The sequence below is a fragment of the Falco naumanni genome, chromosome Z (assembly GCF_017639655.2).
Source record: "Falco naumanni isolate bFalNau1 chromosome Z, bFalNau1.pat, whole genome shotgun sequence".
NCBI classification, from domain to species: Eukaryota; Metazoa; Chordata; class Aves; order Falconiformes; family Falconidae; genus Falco; species Falco naumanni.
Window position 1 is genome coordinate 48,799,968 of NC_054080.1, and position 27,383 is coordinate 48,827,350.

The 27,383-nt window shown below is 43.1% G+C and overlaps 1 protein-coding gene across 6 annotated transcripts in view; it reads left to right on the forward strand.

Moving 5' to 3' along the window:
• The window catches only part of TJP2 (tight junction protein 2), a 66,181-nt gene extending 55,186 nt beyond the window's left edge, over positions 1-10,995 (forward strand). For all 6 annotated transcript variants that reach the window (XM_040579468.1, XM_040579465.1, XM_040579462.1 and 3 more), the window contains 11 exons: positions 590-800; positions 2,128-2,315; positions 3,413-3,508; positions 3,616-3,695; positions 4,766-4,976; positions 5,402-5,502; positions 5,885-6,097; positions 6,456-6,566; positions 7,543-7,878; positions 8,285-8,370; positions 10,071-10,995. In XM_040579468.1, the coding sequence (XP_040435402.1) occupies positions 590-800; positions 2,128-2,315; positions 3,413-3,508; positions 3,616-3,695; positions 4,766-4,976; positions 5,402-5,502; positions 5,885-6,097; positions 6,456-6,566; positions 7,543-7,878; positions 8,285-8,370; positions 10,071-10,239 (1,802 nt within the window). In that variant the 3' untranslated portion in view covers positions 10,240-10,995. The remainder of the gene's footprint in view (positions 1-589; positions 801-2,127; positions 2,316-3,412; positions 3,509-3,615; positions 3,696-4,765; positions 4,977-5,401; positions 5,503-5,884; positions 6,098-6,455; positions 6,567-7,542; positions 7,879-8,284; positions 8,371-10,070) is intronic.
• The last annotated feature ends 16,388 nt before the right edge of the window (positions 10,996-27,383 follow it).

The following is a 27,383-nucleotide window of genomic DNA, read 5'->3' on the forward strand; positions in this document are numbered from 1 at the left end:
CTCCTATTTAGTCGTTTAGAAGATAGATGTATTCCATACCTCAAGGATCATACAGATGTGCACGTGTGATGTGTTTTTCAGAGCTCTTCTCCATCTCTTTCTTTATTCGCAAATAACATATCTTCTTAATGCTAAAGAGTTGCAATGTACTGCTTGTTCCTTCTGCTTTTCTGTCTGTAGCAGCTGGCCCAAGATCTGCTGTTAGTATTTCTTTTCTGCTGTGTCTGGGCAGTCATAAGGGATTCAGTCAGATAGCAGCAAATGGACAGTTTTATTGATGTACAATTAAGCAGAAAGCAAAGCCTCTTGCTTTCCTGTTGGAGACTGCCTGCTATAATATTGAAGTACCATAGCTGCCTTTCGCTTTGGGAAGGCACAAGGACCTCCTTCCCTCAGAGCTGTAAGGTCTGTACATGTACAGGTATAAAACACTCTTGATGCTGTGTGTGTAGGACAGTGGATGTGAAGGCTAGCTTTTTGTATGTTTGTGAGCGAAGGGGAAGAATTTCAAAACTGTTCTGCTGAATGACAGCTTAATCTTTCTTTCAAGTGTAAAAAAATATAAACTAAAGGGGAGTTTCTCTTTTAGTCTACAGAGACATCATGGCCTGTGGCAGAGGAGATTCATTCTTCATCAGGAGCCACTTTGAGTGTGAAAAAGAGTCACCACAGAGCTTAGCATTCACCAGGGGGGAGATCTTCAGAGTAGTTGATACACTGTATGATGGCAAACTGGGAAACTGGCTGGCTGTGAGAATTGGAAATGAACTGGAAAAGGGCCTAATTCCAAATAAGAGCAGGTAAGGTGGCATCTTGTCTTCCTACCCATTGTTGAAAATAGTATTTTTTTTTCCCCAAATGATTGTTGCTTCCTATGTCATACCTTTCTTCTTTTTCCTCCCTCCTCCGCCCTTACAAGAATAAATAAATTGTTTTGGTTTTACTTTCACAACAATTGGTGCTTGTAAAACTGTAGATTTTAGAACCGTGGCGTTATGTGAGGAGAGTATCAGAGAGGATGGTGTTACCTACATATTTGGTCCGGTATTTGCAACACAGACCTAGAGCTTCTGTCTCGGCAATCAATCAAGTTTGACCACTAGCTGCTTCTGTTCCTTTTCTAGAAAATGGATGGAGGGTCCTATTTTTGCTTTTTTTGCCTTTCTCCCACTTCTTCTCCCTGCTGCCCCCAACCAAATCAAATCAAAAAAACAACAAAAAAACCCCTACACCGTAGGAACCTAATGACTGAGTGCAAGAGTACTCTGATGATTAATCTTTTAAAAGAATTTCGGTGCTTGAATTTCTTTGGTATATCCTTATGGACAATGTTTCAAGAACTTATTCCATGGCTAATATTTCTTGGTAGTTGTAGTCCTTATTTTTGCATGAAATACTGAGTGAACCACAGCAATATTTTTTGCTTAAATATGCTTTCCTAGTCAAAATTCCTGTGAGGTGATAATAAGTGTTCAAATATGCACGGTGAGTAAAAGTATTAAAATTCATTAAACAAAAATAATCAGGGGATTTTTAAACTGTAGCTTTTACATTCATTAGAGTGGTTCTGATTTTAAGATAGAGGAAAGAAGGTCACAACTGCATTGTACAGAAGTTCCTGAAATGTGCTGCTTATGTGATTCCTGTGCCTCTTCTCTGGTTAGTGCATTCTGTCCCCTCTGCTAATTGATCTAACCAAAACAGCCTTTTTTTCTATGCCATAGTGACTTAACTTGTAAGACCTAATGAAGAATAGTGACAGTAATTTCTTAGGCCTTCAGTTCTGAGATGCAGTGTCTCACCACCTCTTTGCAGCTGCATTTCTTTTTTTGGCAGTTGCATTCTTTTATTTATGCCTATGTGAGTTACCAGTTTAAGAACTGAGGACTCATTCTGGCCAGCCATCTTGTAGCTGTGGCAAGTCAGAACATCATTCTGACACCGTGTTTACTTCAAGACAAAAGATCTTGGACTTCTTTATTCTTTCCTCTACTCATGGCTGTCTGTCTAGCACATTACCTGCTGCAAATTCAAAATCCATTGTTGTTCTTCAGCGAAAGCGTCTTTATCCTCTGTTCTATACAGAGGATAGTTCTGTACAAATGAACTCTGTGCTTTCTCTGTCAGAGCTGAGCAGATGGCCAGTGTTCAAAATGGCCAAAAGGATGGCTCAAGTGATAGGGCAGATTTCTGGAGAACACGTGGCCAGCGATCTGGAGCGAAGAAAAATCTGAGGAAGAGTCGCGAAGATCTGACAGCTATTGCATCTGTGAGCACGAAATTCCCAGCTTATGAGCGTGTTCAGTTGCGTGAAGGTAAGTAAGACTGCTGTGAGCCAGTTGCCCATTTATTGCTGGCTGGGTGAGCATCCAAATATTTTGTCAGCTAAGTAAGTGATTTCAAACAACTTGGGTTCAATGTTATATTTGAGCAACAGGAAAGGATGACTTTTTCTCAGAATGCAAATTTCTGGATGCTATTAACTACTCTAAGAAAAAAGCTTTTCATGTTTTTAAACTGCTACTCTTCTCGTTTGCCTCCAAATTGCATGTGCTAGTTTCAAGGCTTAAAATGAAAAAAGGAAGAAGCAAGCCGGGTTTTCCTGTTTCCTTAGCTTCCCCTGGACTAGTTTTGAAAGTAAAATCTATATGCCTAAGATCAATCATAATCTTTAGCTTACTTATAAATACCACTTTTAACATTACCTTGAGAGCAAATACAACCCAGGTATTTTCAACAGATTGTCCAAATGTAGTCAAGCTTAATATGGTCCATCTCCATGACTCTAAACTAGGTATATTACTAGTGATTTTGAGTAAGTCAAGATAATTTTCTGGGTGTTCACACATGACAGTATTGTGGAACTAAACAAATAGTAAAACGTATTAAGGAGCTCCCACGTGTCTGGATGAAGGCTGAGCAATAGAATGACATTCTCCCATTAACTTATGAGGACTGTGTTTGCACTTGTTTTGACATAAGCATAACAGAATTTTGCATTTCTTTGCTTCTGCAAACTGCCTGGTGGTTGGTTTAGCATTTGTGTCTCTATTCACACAGAACCCATTGGGTTAATGTTCATGCTATTTTGCTGGATGGAAAGATTACTGAAGATCTGCTGTATGTTTTCAGAATGTAGAAACCTTTCAGTACATCTTCATTAGAAGGAATAGGGAAGCTGTTAAGTTAAAACAATCTCTTTGGCTTTTTCAGCTGATAAAAATAGCCTTCTGTGTGAGTTACACTGTTGCACAAACTTTTGAGAAATAACTTTTAAGAAATATTTTTAAAATACATAGTAATTGCATAGTAATAATGCATAGTAATTGAGGATCTTGTCTGTGCCATTTAACACTTATATTTAAAACCAGTCTTACCAGGCTTACCTTTTCACCAAATATTTTTCTTTCAGCTGGCTTTAAGAGACCTGTGGTGATATTTGGCCCTATTGCAGATGTTGCTATGGAGAAGCTGTCAAATGATTTGCCTCACCTGTACCAGACAGCAAGTAAGTTGTTCTCCTGGCTTCCTTGTCATCCTTAACTGAGAGAATGGATAGCTTAATAATCACAGCTGCCCAGCCACTCAAGATAAGCTAAAATGTTGTCTTTGCAGAGACAGAACCCAGAGATGCAGGTTCAGAGAAGTCAACTGGGGTAGTGCGCTTGAACACTGTGAGGCAAATCATTGAGCAGGTAGAGTATTTCTCTGTGAAAATTGCTTATTCTCAAAGGCATGTTGTTTGGTTTGTTTGTTCCTAAAACTTTGTGAGTCTTTAAATCTTCACTGCATCTATTTCTGCAATAAGCAGGCTTGGCTTAATGATAGGGCTGTTTTGAAATTGTTCAATTTTTATGATTTTGATAGCTGTCCTCTGAGTGGGAAGATGAACCTGATATTAGCAATTAAATTCTCCTTCCTTAGTTCATTCTAAATTTGAACAGAAGGGTAGCTGTGTTTTACTGTATGTTTTCTGAATTTGCCATAGAGGCTTTGCTATCATGCATTCCTCTACTTGCTTTTACTATTGTCAGAAACATAACATTTTAGGTTGCTTCGGAATTACTACTACTGAAATGAACAGGAAGTGACTATGATAGCTTAAGTGGATTCAGTCTCATCTACTGAGACTGCATTGACCTTTTTTATAATACTGTTTCGAGATCAAGTAAATAGGTAGTAATCAAGAAGCCTAAAAAACTTAGGCAAGAAGAATGTATTCTACAGCTTACTGCCCTGAGCCCCATAAAATTGGGTCCAGAGGGGTTAGAATGTCACACAGAAGTCTGTTCAGAGCATGGGCTCCACTGAAGCACACATTTGAAAATCCCATTCACCTTTGCTAAGAAGGAACATATTAAATGAAAGAAGTGAGATTTGCCTCAGCTAGTAAGTGTAGATAAAAGCTTACAGATAGTGCCTAGAATAGTTGTAGTGGAAGCTGTGGTAAGAGCAGGTAGAGAGAAAAGCTAGTTAACTTTTCACTACCTGTTTAAAAAAAAAAAAAGGTAGAATAAGCGCACTTTACTTAATATGACTGTTAACATAAGAATGTGGATATTGAGGCAAGAGCTCTTCAGAAAAACAGAGTTGAAAAGAAGAGGCTGCCTGTTCTGGCTTCTGAATGTGGTATAGTTGGGAAAAAATCCAAAATGTTGTGGTCTTATTTAGACAAAAACATCCTGGTTTTCCTAGGATGTCATGTTCCAATCACCTCCTTTTATTCCCCACAATCAGCACGCTGATTGAGCTTTCTTATTAACAGGATAAACATGCTCTATTGGATGTGACTCCTAAAGCAGTGGACCTGCTAAACTATACCCAGTGGTTTCCAATTGTGGTCTTCTTTAACCCAGACAGTAAGCAGGGTGTGAAAACCATGAGGCAAAGACTATGCTCCACATCTAACAAGAGCTCAAGAAAACTTTATGAGCAAGCAAACAAACTGAAGAAAACTTGTTCCCACCTCTTTACAGGTAAGGAAGAATGTGTGTCTAACCTTCTTATCAAGACAGTAGTGGGTGTGACTGTGTGAGTCTTGAGACATCTACTTACTGCTCTGCTTATTAACTTATGCAGGTAGGAACTAAAAGGGTGTGAAAGTATGGTCATGAGCAATCCCTTCCTTGACTTTTTTCAAAGTTCCTTGTGCTGCCAAATCTAATACAGAAGAAATTTTAAATTGTCATGCTTTCATTGAAAGACAAGTGTTTTAATAAGCTTGAGGGCTGGACAAACAATAAGATAAAAATACCATGCTTCTGTCAATGATCCAAATGAAATAAATGGGTGTTTAACATGCTCACGTAACTAAACCAAAAAGTGTTAAAACAGCAAAGGCTGGATAAAGGATCACATTGCATTTACTATATATATATACTTTTTCCTTCAATTTTTACAGCCACCATCAATTTGAATTCAGCCAATGATAGCTGGTATGGTAGTCTGAAAGATACAATTCAGCAACAGCAAGGAGAAGCAGTATGGGTATCAGAAGGGAAGGTAAGTAGTCAGGCCATAGTATTAAGTTATACAGATGCTTCAAGATATCTCTTGCCAGTAAAAATTGTTCAAAATGTTGATTGCCAATACTGGATAGATTAGACAAGTAGTAGTTTATGTCTTTCTTGGTAACAAAAAATTACTTATTATTGTTCTTTTTGTTATACTTTGGAGCTTTCATCACAAATGCTGTGGCTAGGGGAGAGTGGTAAGAAGGGATAAACTTTTAAAGGACTTTCCTATGAATCTGCATTAGAGTTTCTTTCAGTTCTGCAAAGTCATTCTTAGGAGCTCTTTGTCATGATGTTGAGAGAGACCTAACTAGACTGTAACTCTTACATATTTCATCTTTGTTCCTTAATTCTTACTGACTTTTTTCTAGATGGATGGCATGGAAGATGATGCAGATGATCGTATGTCTTACCTTACTGCAATGGGTGCTGATTATTTGAGTTGTGACAGTCGGCTGATCAGTGACCTAGAGGACACAGATGGAGAAGGAGGTACATACACTGACAATGAACTTGATGAGCCCTTGGATGAATCAAGGATTTCATCTGTTAGCCGGTCCTCTGAACCTGTGCATCATGAGGAGGTGAGGGTGTTGGATTTTCATCAAGACTGTGCTTTGGACTTTCTGAAAGCCCTGTATGTATGGCTTTAAAATGATATCTTTTTTTAAACTGCAGGTTTATCTTACCTCTGATAGTGTTTCAGAGCTACATTGCATAAAGCAAAAATAGTAATAGCTCTGCTTTTCTGCCTATCTTTATAGGTTTCCTGATGATATCTTGTCACTTTGAACTTTGCAATTACATCTGCAGTGATTGTGGTCAGGTTGCTGACAGTCATTTGACTCCTGGTTACTGTTCCCAGAACAGTAAACTTGACGTAGAGAAAAAGTGACTGAATTACTGGATGCTGCAGTCATTTACTCTCATTTTCTTTCACAGAGTTTAAAAAAATTTAGCCCAGAACCACGGGCTCAGTTGAGAAAAGCTGGTAGCAAGGAGATCCTTAGAGAACCAAGTCCACCTCCAGCATTCAAGCCTGAACCACCTAAGGTAAACTTGTAGAAACAAATCTGAATAAAAGTTTCTCTTTCTGGAGAACTCTCCAAGGTGGCACATTAGGAAGAGTGATAGGAATGATCAGAGACTAGAAAACATTGCAAGTGTGGAGAGAAGGAAGGACTGAAGGTGTTGCAGGATCAAGCAGAGAGAAAACTTCAAGGATAACAGTTCTCTTCACATATGTGTCCTATCTATATGGAATAAGAAAGTAGACTCTTTTTTTGTGTCTGCTAACAAATTGAAAGGTGCTTTTTTAGCTTAGCAAGAACAAAGGTAGGCTAATCATCAGGAAAAGCATATCTGATGGCTATTATTATGAAGTACAAAACCAGATTGTACCATCTCTGAAATCAGTCTCTATCACTAGAAATTTGTATTAACTTTTATTCAAACCTTGCCCAGAAATGATGCAGGGGAAAAAATAACGATATTTGGGCACCAAGTTCTATTTTAGCAGTTCTTGATTTCCCATGACCCCAATGTCCTTTCTTTACGAGGATGGGTGCCCTCACGTAGTGCATGAATTCAAAGTATATTCAAGTATGCCTTGACAGTGGAGACTGGGCAGAGTAGGACATGTGTAAGGAAAATAAAGATGGAATAGAAAACAGACTTAGGTCCTGTGGACTTCTAAACTCCTGGTAGTGATAATTCTACATTAGGTAGTGTTAACAGATCATTTGAGAGGTCAGTTTTCTCTCCACTGTCCCCTATCACAAGCTGGTGATCCTTAAAAAATGGGACAAACAAGTCTAAATGTGTTAGTCTTTTATAGGTTGATGTGTAGTGCATGAGCATATGGCCAACATGTTGCAGCAGTTCAAATACCTTTCAAACTTGCTCCAGATGAAGATTGACCTATGTTAAATACATAGCTGGAATGATTAATTTCATTTTAAAGCCTCATTTGAAATGAAAATTATGAGGTTTCTGATGTAATATTTGTTCGCGTATTTTATACTTGCAGGGAAAGTTACAAAACAAGGAGGATCTGTATGACTTTCCCAAGAACTATGACTCCAAATCAAGTAACACTGCTGTTGGCAGTGAGACTTCAAATGTATCAGCTAAAGCAGCACCACCACCTGTTTCGGTGAAACCTGCCTTTGGGCGTCCCATCCTGAGAAACTCTCAGCCAGCAATCCCACCTGCGGAGGAGGAGGAGTCAAAGTTAGAAGAGGAAGAAAACGAACAAGAAAATACTCCAAAATCTGTATTGAGGAAAGTAAAAATATTTGAAGAGATGGATCATAAGGCGAGGATGCAAAGAATGCAGGAACTACAAGAGGCCCAGAATGCCAGGGTATGAAGAGATATGTTCTCCCCCTGCTGTGCTTTCCAGCATATAGAACAGCCTGCATTCTGAAAATGAAAATCATGCCCTTGCATTGTATTGCTTCTGGAGGGAGAAGTCTGGGAAACCACACGAGATATATCATTGTGTTGATTTGGATGTAGAAAGAGGACATATTTTAAGGCTTCCTACTGTAACTATAGAAAGGTGACTTATAATAATCCTGTTGCTTTTGGCAATGCCATTGTTGTCACATGTACATTGAATTATTACTCTAGCAAAAGATTATATAATTGTAGGAATATGAATAAGATTAATTTGTTCTTTCAGTTGTAGCTGTGACCTGCTAGACCTACAGTCTAGGATCCTTAACAGCTAAACTTGAACAGTTATTTTCTCCTACTTTCTCTTAAAGCTTGAAATTGCCCAGAAGCACCCGGATATTTATGCTGTCCCTGTCAAAACACAGAAATCAGAACAGAACTGGCCCCAGCCTATGAGGTAAGGTGTATCCAGTTTAAAGCATTCTGTCTTGATAGTTTACTTCACCAGCAGGAGGAAATCTTGCCAGTTTTTATTCATACAAATAATCCTGCCTTGGTGGTTGCACCTCAAAGATTACTGTAAAGGTGGGGCAAAATTTCAGTGGACTTTTCTTTTTTTTCAGGATGTTTTTTTCTCTTAGTTTATTTGACTTGTCTAGAAAGAAACGGTATTCTGTTGCTGAAATATTTGCAGAGCCAGTTTTTTACCCCTATCAGTATTACTCAGCAGCTTTTCTGCATTCATGTTCTCTGATGTCCATTCTTCTTGTGTTAGACCCTTGGTTACTGTTAGTCTGTCCTAATATATAATTGCTGTTTTAATTACTTAAATGCTTATTCAGTTACAGATGTACTGTGTGAGTAGGGAAACTGAGGATGAAACTTGCCTGAGGTCACCCATCAAGTCTCATGAAAGCAGTAGTCTTTCATTAAAATTCAGTGAGTTCTGGACTGGTTGACCATTTCGTCATCTTTCCCTACACATTGCATATTTCTATGACTTGAGCAGTCACTTATGCAAGAGCTAACACACTGATGGATTTTGTTTCCTACTCTGCAGGACTTGTTTTTCTTGCCTCTTAGTAATATCCAATAGAAATGGGACTTTTTGTTTCTAGTGAATCAAATCCTTCGATGTTATAGTGTATAACCTAAAATGCAAAAATGGAAAAAAAAAAGATGTATTTTATAATGGAAATAATAGATTTATAACATAATGGAAAACATCAATTGAATTAATTTATTATTTTCAGGTTTTCTTGGTGGGTTCAGAAAAGCATACTTTTTATATAGCCTTGGAAGCTTTTTAGAAGTAGTGAGAAGTGATCATTAACCACATATGCAGAGTTTTTGCTTACATACAGAAATCAGTGCTGTTACCTTTTTACAGGAATATTTATGATTGGCCTTGAAGGAAGTATTTAAGCACTGGGGCAATATGGAAGGAGGATAACATCTTGATTTTATACAGCGTGGATTGCAAAAATCATGGCTTTTGAAACTGAGGAAATGCCCTTCCCTGGCAGATTTTATTTCTATGTATCTGTTCAGTTTCACGTTGAATGAGTAGCACCACATTATATAATGTCTATAAAATGCAAACCTGTGGGTTATTTCTGCCCACTTCTGCCCACTAGGATGAGAGCCCTAGTTGGGAGCCTTGTGTGAGGAAAGAAGGCTATCAGTTTAATGTCACACGAGACGTCTTCAGACTTTGAGTCACAAAACTGAGGATGCAAAAGAAGCAGCAGACATAAAAAGAATCTGGTGAAAAAATAATTGAGGGAAATGTCAGGTGGGGTAGCAGCAATAGCTGAAAATCTCTCTGCTCAGGGAGTAAAGTGCTATAAAGCTCCTGAAACGTATGTGTGGGTATTTACACATACGTATACATTGTTAATGATTTTAAATTTGGCAACCACATAGGTTGAGTAGATCAAATCTGAACATCATGCTCCAGCTTGATGGAAATACAATCCCTCTCCAGATAGACTTACCATGGCCATGCAATTATTTATTGGCTAGAAGGGGATTCATTTGCTCCATGTGCCTTTCTAGGTTGTACATGGCCATAAAGCCAATATTAAGTATTATTATTTTTCAGCTTTTCAGAGTGGCAGTAAACATTCTGTCTGTCTCTTTTTCTTGCTGTGTTAGCTCTAGACCTCCAGAACCCCAGAAGCCTCCTATTAGACCTTACTTAGAGAACCGTGGCAGTTATGGCAGTGATGCAGAGGAGGAGGAGGAGTACCGTCGGCAGCTATCAGACCACTCTAAGAAGGGGTATTATGGACAGCCATCCAGATACAGAGACACAGAATTGTAGGCTTGCTAGTATGTGCATATATAATGCTCTTTTGGTTTTTTTTTCCTTCACAGCCAAAGTGGAGCAGTAGTTAGTCTTGAGAAGCTATATTTTTATCGGGGGTGGTGTTAGAGGGTACGCTACTCAATCTAGACATATCTATACTCTGGAACTGGAAGAGTTCATTTTTTGGGGATATTATTTTGTCAGCATCTAAGAAAAGAAATCACTATTGCCTGAATGCTGTTGCCTATTTTATAAGGACCAAATCCTGAAAGTTTGTGTTAATTCTTGGTATTTTCATATTTTAACATAAAAACCCTTTTTCCCTTTTTATTAACGTTGCCTTTTTGGACTGTTCTGCTGTGTTATGGAAGTATGATCCCAGAGATACACTTCTTAATGCAATAGAACTAAATCTGAAAGTGTATTTGAAGAACAGTAAGTGCCTTTAATAAGAAGCATCTTAAACTGTTTGTTTTGAAATGTGATACTTGGTGCAAAGCCATAACACACTAAAAGGGGATTAACTGTTTTACCTATCCTTTTTTTTTTTAATCAGTTTCCTGGTAAAAATTTCCCTTGCATGTTATTTTTCTAAGTTAATAGATGCATATGCAATATTTCATAAATACTGACTGTACATAATAAAGGTGTAATTGACCAGGTGGTTGGAAAAGACAAGGATGTGCTTAAACAGAGAAAATAATGTAGAAATTCAATCATCTATTAAAATTTACACAGACTGAAAATAATAAAGGATATATTCTAGACAAACCTGGTGTATCTTGGTTTTCTTTCAAACAGTATTCATCTTCTAGAGTGTCTGACTTTCATGGATATGCTTACAGCAGTACGCTCTTCAGTTCAGGGTCTCGTGTCCTGCTGTTCAAGTAACTGGGAGACATCACTGTTGATGTTGCTTCCCAGTGTTCTGAACACAGATTTAAAATTTCTTGTGATGTAAAAGAAAACTGACGCAGAACTATGGACTTCCTGCAAGAGATTTGTCTTTTACAGTATTGACTTCTATCTCCCCATTCCTGATCTTTATCCTAAATTCTGCTGTTTAGAATAAAAAATCTTGAAAGGTCATAGAGAAATTAATTTTTGCTCATACAGTAGAAGAGATGGTTTTCTAATGCTCTCTTTTTTAAAAAGATAGAATTTTCTTATTGAAGCAAAGGAATAGTTGTCTCTCAGATGAGGAAACTTGTGCTGCTCACCATACATTTGAGTCATAGAATAATTTATGTTGGAAAAGACCCTTAAGATCATTGAGTCCAACTGTAAACCTGACATAGCCAAGTCAAGCATGGCCAAGTCTGCCCTCAAGCAGGTCAACACTCCCACCCATCTTGGTGTTATCTACAAACCTGCTGAGGGTGCAATCAGTCCCTTCATCTAGATCATTGATAAAGATACTGAAGATACCAATATACTAATTGATATACAGAGTGGAAATATTGAAACATTGAAATATATAACATATACAGAAATATATATCTGTATAAAAATATTTAAATCAACATAAAAAGCTTTATAAAGGTATTACTTTCACCAAGCCTTTTTTACGTTCAGTTGGAAATAAATTGTTAGCATTAAAAGTTTCTGTTCCAGCTGTATGTTTTCAGATGTGGGTTCATCCGTACTCCAGTCCCACAACTCACCTTTGAAATTACTAAGTACTGCCTATATTAGAATGTAGTTCATCGTTTGGTTGGGTAATAAGAAAGCTAAAATAAGCATCATGATCCGTTCTTCAGTGTGATTTTCCCCACCACAACGTAAGATACTTGAGTCAATTTCATGGACAGTTCTTACTTAGTGGGTAATTCTGTGGGGTTTTTTTCTTTTTGATATTCAGTATGTAGATACCGTGCCTTTAATCTCAGTCAACAAACAGTATTAAAAAGTATACATTTATTTATTTTCATAATTTCAAACAAAATCCTCAGTGCACTCAAACGTCTTGGTTATCTCTGGAAATCTAGAGAGAAGCATCTGTTGAAATACAGTGATTCCCGATTAAGCTGCTATGCCCTAATACCTACGTGCTCCTTAGTAGCTCTACAAGCATCCAGAAATACACTTTCAGAGCAACTCTGCAGTGCAGGTGACACACAAAACTAAATGTTGATGTGAAGCTCATCTGTTTGCTTTCTTTGGTATAGGAGTGAGAGAAAATAAATGGGTACTGCATCTTTTTATTCTTTCCCTGCAGAGAAGGAATGGTCCAGAGGGTTGTAGTAAAAGGCTGGGTTGACTCAGGGCTCATGAGGGAACAAACCAGAAGCCTGAGCCTTTTCTCCCAACCAGTTCCTGAGTCTGTAATCCTTCTGCAAAAAATTCTGGTACCGTGGCTTTATTTTGCTGAACTGAATTCTTAGTATAGATGTTGATTCCCTCACTTCAGAAGACTTTTGAAGGTCCCATGTAATGCAGAAAAAAGTACCGCTCCATCACAGCCTAACAAAGGAGTTTAAAGGGAGAAACGTTCAGCTTTCACTCTCTCTGTAGTATCAGGGTATCTGAACTCTGAAGGAATCTTTCAGTGTTCTGTAGGGTACTGAAAGTCTACGCAATGTTGCTAGCACATCTTCCTTTCCCTATGAGTCCCTGTTGAGATTCAACCCCAGATGGCAACTAAGGAAGGAAAAGGGTAAGTCTATCCTTACTTTCTTTTGCTGTGTCAAAATCTATCCTAGAAAATCTAAGCCCTTTCAGAATATACCTACTTAATCTTCAAGGACGTTTTTATCTCGGCAGTTGCTCTAAAATATCAGAAATTCATTAACATTAAAGGGGTAAGAAGGGTCAGTGAACTAGAACATGGTGAATCCTTCAAGGTCAGTCCTACAAACCTGGTGACTTCAGAGAAATTTGACTTTGTTTTGCTGTAATGCTTGACTCAGTCCACCTTTCTGCTAGGTATCTTTGCCTGTAGAAGATCATGTTGATTTCTGAACTAATATCATGAAAAGTAGTCAGAAGCAGAAATAGAAACCATATAGATGCAGGGATTTTTCATCAAACAAGTTGTTGGATTGGTTTTGGTTTTGCCATGAGTCTAACTGCATGTACTCCTACACTTGTATCAGCAGCATTTTATCTGTGGATTGGTACTTTGTGGCTTTAAAAAATGATCAATTTTTTAAAAAAATACACAAATAGTCTAATGCTGAGCTAAAAAGACTGTATTCTAGCTGTGTGATCTCCACCAGATCCCAGTATAAAGATGCCAAAACTTTCTGGAGCTCCTTAGCATACAACTCACTTGCTTGGGCTAGCCAAACAGATTAAGAAATCATAAATAATCAGAAGTCACTCCAGCAGTGGACTTCCTAAGGTCTCTGCAGCCTCAAGGATACAAAAACATGTAGGGAAAAATAGAGCTCCACCTACTGCAAGACAGTGGATTGTTTACTTAAACTGGATTTTATTTTAGTAACTGCTCATACTATTTTACAGACAAATCAAGACACTTAAAACTTCATTGGGCTTCTTGCATCACTTAGATAGAGATGCGTGGGGTTTTAGTGTTAAAAATAAAATGTTTACCTAGTGTGACACTAAGTTTGCTGTATTTCAATTTGGAACGTTTGGTATAACTCTTCTTTAAAAAGCTAAAATAGCTGGTGCAACTACTTAGTCACTTGCACATGGTTAACTCCTGATTGCCAGCCAGAGATCAGAGGCTAGCCATGCAAACAGTGTGCTTACACTGCCTTAGAAGGTTCAGATGCCAAAATAAGAGACATCACAGCAGGTAGTGATGATTTGTTTTTTAGGTATGGGGGCTCAGTACATAACATATTCCCAAGCTCTACAAAACTGTTCAAAAGAAGGAAGGAGAAACCTTAGTAGTGAATAAATTCTGCCCTGTATGATTCTTACTTGTGATAAGAGCTTGCTCTGTTTCCTAATAGAAAACCTCATGGCACTTTGTCCATTCCAAAAGCTTTATAGTAGCTCATGAATGCTAATCTCATAATGTCTAGACTGAATCTCAAGAACTTAAAAACAATCTTTTACTTTATTTTTCCAGATGTGTGCAATGCAGTAATTGAGGGAAACCACATGTAACTCATCTCAAGAGTGAGTGTACAAGGCTTCTCTAGAAATTGCCTTGAAATCATTGTCAAGGCTTATAAAGCTTCAGTTTACAGATATTGCATTATGTAGCTTGCTCTTTGGAAAGCGGAGTGCAAGATTTTGGTCTGTGCTTTTTAAAGGAATGTTCAAATAATAAAAATGCTAAAAAGTTATTACTTGGTTACAACTTTTAATTTAGAGGGTTAAGGGAGCAGTTTACCTCGTCCTTGGTTTCTTGATTCAGGGTAGTATCACCTGAAAATGAAGGTCCCTTATGATGCGTCTGCAATAGCCAGTAATATGCTCCAACAGGAACAGAAACTTTTACATGGAACTAAAGAGTGAGTAAGACAACAGATCATGGGGACCTGATGATACTTGATGCCTTTAAGCACCATTTTAACCATGGACTGTCCCCAGTATGGTCCCATGAACTGCATGCCTGTTAACAGTTGTAGCATTATCTTTGCATGATTTGGTTTAATTTGAAAGAAAATCCAGTTCATGCATTCTGAGATGCTTCTGTGACTCCAGGTCAGGACAGGAATCTAGGAAGATGTTTCACTGCAGGCACAACATTTCTTTTGTCCCCATTGTTGGCACACTGCAGTGATCCAGTAAAATCACTGAGATTCTCATTTGGATAGCCATTAGGCTAGACTTTGAGGAACCTGAATGTGGTTTGTTAAGACTAAGGGAACAGGTACATATTCATGAAGAGGGTGTTCCAGTGTATCTTGGGGTACAGAGCATGTGTGTCTAGAGGACATTATATTTGTAAATATTAATTTTGTAAACATTCAGGACATCATTCAGAATATGAATCCAATAGAACTGCAGAACTTTCTACATTTAACCCAAAGCATTTATTGCTCCTATTATGAAACAGCAAAAATTCACATTTTAGTACATGCAGTAATGGAGGCAGTGTTGTTTGTAAAAACTTCTAGGATATTTTTCACTTTTTGCAAAGCCTAGATAGTTACTCTGAGAGTTTTAACATGTTCTAATGATAAACAGTTTTAGTCGTCACTTATAGTTGTATGGTTTGGCTGCTAAGTTGTCCAAGCCTGACTACCTTATTCCAGAAAACTTCAAGGGTTGCTCTTGCCATTTCACTGATCTCAAACCAGCTCCAGGGTCTCTGACTTACTTCAGGGTCGTAGTGAGCTTGAATTTTTCCAAGCCAGTAAAATTGAATTTGCCTGCAGACAGCATCATTGATGTATTTTAGCTGTGTTTGTTTCATGGTTGCATGGCTGTTTAATGGTTCCGTAAGTTGAGGGTAAGAATACAAGTGTTCTCAGGGGTTGTTTTCCCATTCCTGAAGGAGGGGTTTCACTAGCTGTGAGATCTGCAGAAATCCAGAGGTCCAGAAATGCAGAAATCCAGACAAGTGTCCTCGGTTTCTATACCCTAATTTCTGGCCTTGACTTAATGTTAGAATGAGAATTTTATCATCAGAGGGACCACACAAAAGACTCCAGGTAGCACAGATAAGGAGTTATGGCCTGGTAGACAACTAGGCTTCCAGTTATATTGTGCATAAAGAGAATGAAGCTATTTGTAGTCCCTTGGTTATATTATGAATACATATCTCAGTCAAAATGCATTTGGATGTCTTAAAAAATCTGTAAGGTTTCTGATCTTACACAACTAGACTCAATATAATTGAACGAATTGGTTCAAGGTCAGGCAAAGATTTAACAGTAAGAAATGTTTTCCTGTGGTATCTGGTACAAGGATACCATGGTGGTCGTTTTCCCACTTAGAGGGTCCAGGCCCATCACTTCTTTTATCCAGATGCACCAGATGCACACTATACTGATATTGTCTTCTCTGACACAGCTTTTTCTATCACATGAATTCTGGGCTACTGCTGTTTCAGGGCCTGGGGTGGTAAAGGTTGGACTGTGCCAGGAAAACTGCAGGATCCCTCCCCATCTCCTGCCCACCTGTGGCTTCAGCTGTGATGCCACAGCCAGGATGTAACAGCATGGTGGGCTGTTTTTCCAGCTAAGGTGGATAGAACCAGCAGCATCCTCAGGAATTCCATGTGCACCCGTGTGGCAGCCCCATGTAGGACTGGCTCAGCTCTGCCCAGCCCACTCCATGCCCATGGTGCTGCCTCAGGCACAACCCTCTGGCCTGTCAAGGACATGGTGACCCTGATGCTCCAGCCCAGTGGTGGGGGCCATGTGGAAGAGCACAGCATGTGAAGGCCTGTGCAATGTGCGATGGGCTGGGGAGCAGCCATTAAGGGAATGCACGTGCCTGGGAAGGGAGCACTGGTGTCTCACGGCAGCTGGAAGCAGCCAGGGAAGACAGGACAGGAGGGCTGGCTCTGGAGGTGTCAGGGATTCTCAGGAGCAGAAGGGGCTACTACTGTAGTTACTGGGGACCCTGCCAATTATGCCCCACTGTGGCAGGATGAACTTGGCTGGCTGCCACATGCCCACCCAGCCACTCCCTTACTCCCCTTCCTCCTCAACAAGTTGGGGCGGGGAGGGGGATGAGAGGAGAAAACTTGTGTGTCAGGATAGAAACACTTTAATATATGAAGTAAAAAGGGGACAAACCCCAAGACATGCAAAAGCGGTCTTTCACTGCCTTCTACAGGCAGGGTGATGTCCAGCCATTCTCCAGGCAAGTGCTACTTTGCAAAGACCAGAGCCCCTTTACTGCTGAGCATGACGTTACACAGCATGGAATAGCCCTTCAGTCAGTTCAGGTCATCTGTCCTGGCTCCATCCCCCTTCCAAGCTCTTGCCCACCCCAGCCTTTTTGCTTGAGGCATGAGAAACAGACGCAGCTTGATGCTCTGTAAGCAGTGTTCACTAGTAGATGAAACAATGGTGTGTCGTTGGTGCTTTTTTAGCCACAGATGCAAAATATGGCACTGTACAGGCTGCTGGGAGGCAAGTCAACTCCATTGCAGCCAGACCCAGTACAGGGGGATGGAGGTTAAGGCAGGGTCAGCATGGCTGTGAAAAAGCCCTCTGCCATACACACAGACAACAATCTGCCTCTGACGGTACAAGGGAACCATGGTACAAGTTTCCATTCAGGTTGCTCACAAAGAGGTTGAACAATATTGGCCTTAGTATTAAGCCTTGGTATAAACCGTCACTGACCTCTCTCTAGCTGGAGTTTGCTCCATTGATCACAGCTTTCTGGGCCCTGTTATTCAGCCATTTTTCAATAAACTTTTCTGTCCAATTACTTAACTCAGATTTTTACTGCTTGCCTATGAGGATGTTATAGTAGACAGTGTCAAAAGCCTTACTAAATTTGAGGTACACAACATCCACTGTTGAATCCACTTTCCCCTAGCAAGTCAACTCATTGCAGAAGCCTATCACCTTCATAAATCATAGTGACTATTCCTGTTCACCTTGTTGTCCTTCACGTGCTTAGTAATGGTTTCCAGGGTTAGTTGCTCCATCACCTTCCTAGGGACTGAGGTGAGGCTGACCAGACTAATTCCACAGATCTTTCTTCTTGCTTTCTTGGTGACACATTCTTTCCTCCAGTCTTCAGGAACCTATCCCAGTTGCCATGACCATTCAATGATAATTGAGAGTGGTCTTGCAAGGACATCACCCAGCTACCTCAGCACTTGTCCCCACAGACTTAATGTATGCCTGGTTTATTTTAAGTGCTCCCTGACCTGGACCTTATCCACTGAAGGTAAACCTTTGTTGCTCCAGATTTTCCCTAGGATGTTAGGGACCTGGGTTTCCTGAAAGCTGATCTTGCCAATAAACACTGAGGTGGGAAGGCATTGAGTACCCTGGCCTTTTCTATGTCATTTTTCACCAGACCCCATGCACCATTCTGTAGCAGGCCCATGTTTTCCCTAGTCTTTTTCTGTTTATGTACCTTCCTTGCTGCTCTTCACATTTCTTGCCAATTGAACTGAAGGTGAAGTCTTGACCCATACCTTGTTTTGCTTGTAGGGAAGTAGGACTGACTCAGGGAAACAAGTGGGGTTCACCAGTCCAAACAAGTGTAATACTGGACAAAACTGGGCTCCTCCCAACGTAATCTACTTGGAGCAGCAACCGATACCACCTAGTGAAAGGAGAGTGTCTCCCCATCCAAACCTATTTCAGCATCTAATGGAAAGCCCACCTGCCAGAGGGTCTATCTTCACCAAAGTCACTATCTTCTCATTCAGAACTCAAGTCTCCTGCAGAGTATTCTTATGATATTGTACATGAAGAGACCATGGGCAAAGGTGATATTCAGACTAGTTGCCAGCAAGGGGACACACAGGCAGCTGAAGGAGACCCTATACAAAGGAGGTGGTGATGTCCTGGAAGGCCAGTCTATGTACCTGCTGGCAGCGGCCTTGAAGTTGAATTCTTCTGCTTTCAAGCAGCCAAAGTTCCTTCTGAACCTGCTTTGGTGACTGGGTTTGAGTTGGCTGGGACTCCTGGCTAAATCCACAGTGAAGTGAAATGCTATCCATGATTCAGGCTTCGAAAAAATCGGCATTCTTCTTGTCTCCTGTTCTGTCCCTTTCTTCTGCCCCTGATTTCTGGCAAACTCATAGGAAACTTACTTCATTCTGTTCCCCAGCAGTCTCCTTAGGGAGGCGGGATGAGATTTAGGGTGACAAGAAGGCAAAGAGCTGTGTTCTTTTAACATACTAATGCAAGTTTGCTTGGCATGTAGCCCAGAATCTGCCTGTTCTGGCAAGATTGACAGAACGTGGATTTCTACAGCTGTGGGGATCTACAGCTATCCTATCACAGGTGGGCACAGCTGGCAACACCACAACTCTGCATTTTATGGATAACCCAGCTTTTCCAGATCTATCTTTGCCTGCTGTTCAGGAGGAATGAAGTACTAACTGGGAGAAGGTAACGGATGTTTAACTGGTTGTAAAGTTTGCCAAGTAACAGCAGACACATAAGTTTTGGTGATTATGCAGGGGACAGAGCACACAGAAACACTCCTCCATGCACCTAGTCCCTGTTGTTCCAGCTGGCATAAACTGTACAATTGACATGTTCAGAAACCTCTCATGTCCTGCTCCCTGGCCTAAGCCTGACAGACCTCATGGAGGGCAGGGGCTGAGCACCCTTCTGTACCATCCAACTCTGCTGTGGGATGTGGCACCACAACTCACTGGAAAGTGACAACACAGAAGCTGGTGAGTTAGGTGAGGATAAGGGAACTCAGGCACTCTGCACTCAGTTCCTCCTCCTCCACCTCTTCATCCCTAGCCACCTTCTTTCCACGGCTCACCACCTGCAACTTGCCCCAACTCAACCATTGCTGAAGGTGTAAGGTTGTGTCATGTCTGCAGAGAGGAATGACCAAAGCTGAATTCAAGGTTGCCTCCTCCGAGGCTTCCCAGGAAATCTGCTAGAAGAGCCATTTCACTGGGACAGACAGTCAGGCATGGGGGCCTAGAGTTTCCAGGGGCATACAGCAGCCATAAGGACTACATGCTGACTGGTGGTTTCCTGGTTGCTGACAATTAACATACCATTTTCATGGGCTCTATCCAACTTCTGTGTCACAGGGGACTCCGACGGATACTAGGGTATCACTTTCCTGGGTCACAGGCCAGTGATTAGGAGGAAAGACAGCTGTGATTTTATATTACTTTAACTGAAGAGGGAAGTGGCCTCTCCCTGCTCTTCAGAGCCTGGGTCACCTGCTCGCATTCGCTCAGGACCAGTTCTGACTTGTTTCTGGTTAAACCCAACGTGACCTGGTGCTGGTCCATGGGACCAGAGGCCTCTTGGCAAAGCAGATAGTGGTGGGCCTGAGAAAACACTCTTGCTGTTGAGCCTGAGCTGTTTTTCTGCATTTTGCTGAGCCAGAGGGGCAGCACAGCTGGCACAGCTGGAGGAGTAGCAGCAGTTCAGCTGGCCCATGGCACCATGGCTGAGAGCACTGTTGCCCTTGTTCACCAGTGCCAAGGACGAGGCCCAGCTGGCCTGAACAAGGCTGAGAAGCGGGGTCCTGGTGCAGGGCAGTGCTTGTTGGCCAGACGATGCCTCTCCCCATCACCTCTCTGTGCCAGCACAGTTCCACCCCTGCTGACACTGGCTCCATAGCCAGGGCCAGAGCGCCAGCTCCCACGATGGCACATTGTGGCATGCAGGCTGGAGCACTGAGGCCGGGGGTGAGGTGGGGTGGGGAGTGGGGGACACACTGGGAAGCTGTGGGAGGACAGGGGCAGTCTCCCTGGCACCCAGCTTTCCCCAGCACAGCCAGAAGCCTGTTCCTGTGCTCTGAGGACCGGGGGAGCTGACTGGGCTGACTGCCTGTCACTGAAATGCTCCTGTGCACTCTGTCCCATATGCCCAGTACCCTCTTCTGCAATTTACATGTTTGAAGAAGCTAATTAGAGCTCAGGAGTCTGCCATTTAAATTCTGACCAGTGGCTAATTCTATCTGAATGCTGTCTGAGAAAAGAGGAGAGAAGCAACAGTGAGGGAGGATGCAATGTATTCGGTTGTTTGGGTCAGTTTCAATAACCACCCCCAGACCTCCCAAAGATCCACGTTACCCCAGCATCCTCTGTTCACTAATCTGTAATGTAAATACTGGCTTTGGAGCATGAAAACAAAGGTATTTTACAGGCCAGGGAGAACACCTTGAGACTGTGGCAAATGGCATGAATGTCCACGATTGCAGCTGTACCTCAGCATGCTGTGGGCACCATTTGGCATGCTTGATGCTCACTGGGGAATCAGGCCAGGCAGAAACGGTGGCTGTCCCAGTCTGTTGCTGAGATCCCAAGCCACTGAACTGTGGCCGCCTGAGGAAGTCATCCCAGGGGAAGTGAGGGACCATGGGTTTGTGTTGATGCTTGCTCAGCCCATGGGAAAAGCCTCACCCTGTGTCAAGGGCTGGGTTCTGCTATTGCCTTTTGATTAGGATGATTCTTCAGATTACTGAAGCCCTTTTGAGCCCCTGACAGGAGGATGTTTGTGTGTGAATGCTGGGGAAATGCCTCCTGTTCTCTGATAAGCTGTGGTAACAGCCCCAAATAGCAGAGGTACTGTGTTTTTTCTTTTGATATGATCTTGGTGGATCTTTTCTGTTCCCAAAGACTTCTGTCCTAAGCTTGCAGAAAGCCAAAGCTGCTTCTGGTCCCCTACTGGAGAAAGTGTCCTGCTTTTCCTCTCCAGATTTACCAGGAGCTGAGATGATCTTCTGCTAGCACAAGTTGTCCTGCCCTGAGCTCACAGGGAGATCTAAATTCTGCTGGATGTATCTGGGGTCAGTGTGGTCTTGTCCTGGGTTTGCAGAAAGATGTCAGGAAAAATACAGGCCACTCCCTCCCATGCCAAAGCAACATGCCTTGAGCCTGCAGGGAGATGGTGAGCCTGGGTCATCACATCGTCCTGGAGCAACCTTGCACACAGAAGGCTGTTGTGGCCCCAAATATGTGTATTACCTTCACAGCCAGAGAAGATTTACAGAGGGTTTAGAATAGTCGGGGGAGGAATATGCAAAATTTGTGGGGAAACACCCATAGCCATCCACACTCACCCCCATACGCAGCCCTGGATGCCTGGCTGCAGGCCACAAGGCCCCAGGCAGCCAGGGAATATTGATTGGTGGGAAAGAAGTCCCACGGGGCCCATGTGCCCTGCTGTGGGGCACCGGGGTTGGGGCTGCCCGAGGACAAAACCTCTTGCACACTGACGATGATGGTGCTCAGTGAGGTGGCAATCTTCTGGTGCAGGATGTGAAGCTGGCTGTGAACTCTGGGAGTGTCATCTTAGAGGAGGGTCCGGGAGGGGTGAGGTTCCCCACAGGGGGTCTAGCAGGGCAGCTGATGGGGGCGATGGCAAGCACAAGCCTTCATGAAGCACCTGGAGGATGAAGCAGTCCACATCCTGGAGTGGGTTTCTCCTTGGAAGAGTGACCTCCCTGGTTGGAAGGCAGGCAAGGTATTGAGATGCCTCAGATGAAGACAGGACTGACATCTTAGCACTGGTGCTGGCTGAGCCACACAGGGGTTGTACAGGTTTGCACCTGCTGCTTCCCCTGAGGCAGAAGTGACTGAGGAGGTGATAGTCAGGGGCCACCGAAGCTGTAGTGCCCAAGCTTTCATCTAGAGTTTGTGGTCCTGCAGAGAGAGAATGAGGAAGGGAAGTAGCAAGTACCCAACACCCTCTGTGTCTCCACATATGCCCTGCATCCCCAGTCACAGTGACCCTCCATTGGACTCGCTCCCATGTGTCAGTGTCTGTCCAGTGCTGGGAGCCCAAACTAGTGGATGGTTTTCCAGGAGTGGTCTCACCAGTGCCAAACCACAGGGCAGGATCCTTTCCCTGGGCTTCTGGCTGCACCCTTGCTCATGCAGTCCAGTGTGCAGTTTGCTGCCTAGGTGCAGCACTGCCTCGTGACCACATTAACCACAGGACCCAGGACCTTTTCTGCAGAGCTTCTCCCATCTGATCAGCTGTGGCCTGTCCCCCTGCACAGCTTCATGTGTCCCAGGGGCAGGACTTTGCACTGGCTTTGTCAAACCAATGTCCTGAGGTTCCTGTCAGCCCACTTCTCCAGCCTGTTGAGGGAAGCAGATGGGGCCCTACACGGTGTTCACCTGTGTTTAAACAGAAAAGGTAGTGGCACGCTGCCTGCGGAGGGGAGGACATTAAAGAGTATTTGTTCCTGTACTAATCCCAATGGATGCCACTGTTTTTTCTCTGCCAGCTGGACTTTGCACCACCCCTTGCAGCTCTCTGAGCTGACCCAAAGCCCAGAATTTTCCACTCACCTTTTCACCTTCTTATCCCATCTGTGGAAGAATGCAATGACACAGTAAAGGAGCAATGTCCTGCAATACATAACCCATATAATTTTCTTGTTATTAGGTCAATACTGACAAGATGAGTGTTTCCCTGTTGGATAACTTAAAGAATGACTAAAACATTATAAAGGACCTGTTGTCTTTCTTCCTATGAGGAGTAGGATTGGAGCTACTTCCCCAGGGACAGGGAGCCAGGACCCATGGGTGGCCACAGCACACGTCAAGCAATTCCCACACCAAAAGGTGCAACTCCACAGCAGCAGAAGCAGGAAAAACAAGATGCCTGATGCAGCTGGAGAGCTCTTGAAAGGCCCATGGAGAAGCATCCCCGGAAATCTTCCCTCCTTCACCCAGATTCTCAACAACAAACAGTTCTCTGGGCAGCATCAATGGCTCTCAGCTCATGGGGACTGTGCTGGACACTCTCCAGAGGACTTTCCCCAGGTTAGCTGCCAGGAAAATGAAAAGAAATGCCACAAAGAGGAAAGAGATCACCCACATGGGAACAGCATGAAGGCTTTAACTAGGGCCTTTTTTCCTGCACTTCTTGTATTCATTGCATCTCAAGGCAAGACTTCGTTAAGAAAGTATGAGGAACCATCACTCTCCCTTTCATCTTTCCTCTCACATTTGTGCTCATTTCTACTAGCAGGCAATCTCCTGCTACCTCCTAGTAAAAACAAGATTCTCCTTCTCCTCTTCCTCCCTCATCACCTTTCCCATGTCAATTGTGCCAAGGAAAAAGAGCACTGGTAAAAGCCAGGGGTAGTTTGCAAAGCCACATTGCTTCTACTCACAGCTGACAGATCTGTACACATGTTGCAAGACATCAGACAGGATGGCACAGAAATCAGAAAAGGAAGATGCTTGTAGGGAGAAGAGTCTGCTGGAGTCAAGAGACTACTCAAATGAGTTATGCATCTTGCTCAATTTTATTAGCTTCCAACATTTCTTATATAGCCTAAGCACACTATCATGCTTTCAAAGCTTAATCATGATTGGAACAAGCATTCTATTCATGCAGCTGTTTGCGTCAGCTATGTCTCGGCCTTGTGGTTTGTTACTACTTCTATCTACCTCCTGTTCTTGGTTTTGCAACAGGATTCAAGAATAGATCAAAGTTACTTTCTTGTTAACTTCAGCACAATAACTTCAGCACAATTCTAATTCCAGTACACTTCTAATTCCAGGTCTGGATTGTGCGCTCCAGGCCTGGATCGTGCAGACCCTCAGGGGTTCCGTGGTCATGCTTCTGCAGCCATTCTTCTACAATTCCCCCTTCTTTCTTTTGCACAAGCCAGGCCTGATTAGTTATGTTAAAAATTGCTCTCTTTAAGCAAGAAAGAGCACAGTTAAGAACCAAAAGCATTACAATAGTGATTACAACAAAGAATATTCCTTCCCATTTCCTGAGCACCGACAGGCTTTAGAAGCATGAGAAGCAGACTGGCAACGGTCACACCATACAGACACCGAACAGGTATGGCGTTGATGACCTTTTTCACCACAGCAGAAACAAGCTCCGAGTGGACCCTTAGGTTTGGCTCCTGGCCGTACTGCAGGTTTGAGGGCATCTGCCAGCACCTGGGTATGGGTTTTCATGTCTGTAGATACAGCAGAACTCACAGCATCAGAGACAAAGGCAGCCTGTTGGGCAGCTGCACTGTTTACCATTCTCTCTAACGTTTCCTCAGCTGATGCCATTCGAGGGAGGGTAGACAGAATTGTTTTGGCCCTTGGATTAGCATTTTCAAAAGCTAGCATCCGGAGCATTTGCGCTTTAAGATCCTCTGTCATACTTGGGTTTTGACCTAAGGCTTGTACTGGTCGGTTCACAAAGCTGTCAAATGGCTCAGTTGCTCCCTACTTGACCATTGTGAAGGAAGGGGCCTTGCGTTCCGATGGAACAAGTGTAAGGGCTTGTTTTGCAGCCAGGGCGGAGGCATTATGCATCTCCATGGAAAACGTCAATTGCACCTTAGGGTCGGCATAGATGTTATGACCCAACAGCATGTCCTCATTTACATCACGCAGGGGGTGTCCCTGGGCCTTAGGTGGCATCAAAATCTTCCGCACTTGTCGTTCCCACTCTTTTTCAAAAAGTAAATACTGTGCTGGTGTAAGAAGCAATCTGGCTAGTGAGGTACAGTCACTGGGTGTCATGATTTCAGAGTCAAACAAATAATTCAGCAAGTGCTTGGCTGGTTCTGGTTGCAAACCATATTGTGTAACAGTTTGTTGCAGCATAAACTTCCAATCAAAGGTTTCCACGCTGCGGCTGCTGTAACATCTGGTAACGTGGTGGTCCGCACCAGGCATGCAGCAGCAGAGGCAGCCTGCCACTCTCCCTCCAATATAGCATCCTGTGTAACTCCAGACCAACGACTTTGAGGGGCAGCCGGTTGGAGGATCACACCCTCCTAAGTTTGAATTTGAACATCACGACCGCCGGTAGGCAAGTGGCACTCTTCCATTCGCTGAAGCAAGTGATTTAAGGTCTGGTCGGAGGGTTTTTCCTGGGGGTGGGATACCAGAGCAGTTGGAGAGCCCTCATCCTCTCTATCTGTCTCCCCACTCACATCTGGAGGAGCACTCGGTCTTATTTTGGTGCCCTCATCCTCCTCCAGTAAAGGGGGTGGTTCCTGGTAGACCTCTGGTTGGCACTTTGGACCACCCGCTGCAGTGGTACCCTCAGATATTGGGTGTAATAGCTCTGTTGCAGATTTCTTAATAGGTACAACTATGCCTTTCGCAGATGGGGCGCCTTGACCAAACAGTCGGGTAGACAACATCGACTCGGTTTCCTGACTGAGGAGTTCTGAGGCAGCCATAGCCATCTTTTTCTCCACGACCATTGACCGTAAATGGTTCATGGCCTCCCGCCAGGTTGATCCCAACTCCTTGGCCGATTTGTTGCTGTTAAGGGTCGCATCCCAAAGGGAATCCCCAATCTCTCGCCACTCAGTCACACTAAACATCAATTGGGGGTCCTTTAAGTGTCCTTTTTCCTCCGCCCATCTGCATAGCTCTTGGAGCTTCTTTGTGCTCACACTAGCCTCTCGCTTAGCAAGAACCTCAGATAACAGCGTGAGTGCCACCTCCCTTTCCATTATCGAGGGAAAAGATGCAGGTCCGTGCAGGAGCTCAATGTCGGATTCAGATGCCTTCTCTGTCACGGGCGCCTTCCTGCTCAGACTCCTCTCCCGCGTCTCCCAATTCGCAGTGCAAAGGCAGAGTTTTCCATGCTCCTGAGGGTCGTCGGGGTCCCTGTTCAAGCGCCAGCTGTAGGGAGAAGAGTCCGCTGGAGTCAAGAGACTACTCAAATGAGTTATGCATCTTGCTCAATTTTATTAGCTTCCAACATTTCTTATATAGCCTAAGCACACTATCATGCTTTCAAAGCTTAATCATGATTGGAACAAGCATTCTATTCATGCAGCTGTTTGCGTCAGCTATGTCTCGGCCTTGTGGTTTGTTACTTCTTCTATCTACCTCCTGTTCTTGGTTTTGCAACAGGATCCAAGAATAGATCAAAGTTACTTTCTTGTTAACTTCAACACAATAACTTCAGCACAATTCTAATTCCAGTACACTTCTAATTCCAGGTCTGGATTGTGCGCTCCAGGCCTGGATTGTGCAGACCCTCACGGGTTCCGTGGCCACGCTTCTGCAGCCATTCTTCTACAGATGCCCCCATATCAAACTGCTGGAGTGGGCAGGAGGAGCACCCTCAGTGCCATAGGTCCCCCCTGGTGCCCTGACCCTCCCTGCTCAACCCTGTAACTGCTGGGGGCAGCAGCATGGCCCCTTCCTCCAGCTCACCCCTTCTGCACCACAGCTGCCTTGTGGCACCATTCTGCCTTTGCTTCCAGCAGCACAAAGCCAACAAGAACAGCCTGAATCTCTTCACCCACCACGGCAAGACCTCCATGGCTGTGTCAGGTGCTGAGGGACAGCTAAAGCAGGACTTAGGGCTGTGGGGCAGCTGGAGGCGACTGGGACATGAGTCCCCCAAAGGGAGCTTACCTCCTCATCTCCCGAACATGGACCTTTTAAAATGCTTGTGAGGCTGCAGCTCATTCGTTCCCTTTCCACTCCCAGCTGTTTCTGCTCAGAAGCCCACCTCTGCACTGGCCTCTTCCTACCCCTCAAGCCCAAGCCTCCACCTCCAGGAGCATACTACACCACTCAGCTGCCTTGGACCTTTTCCCTAAGGGAACACTGTCCTGTGTTGGTCACCCTAGTGATGCGAGAAGAGAGGAATCCGGCTCTGGCCTTT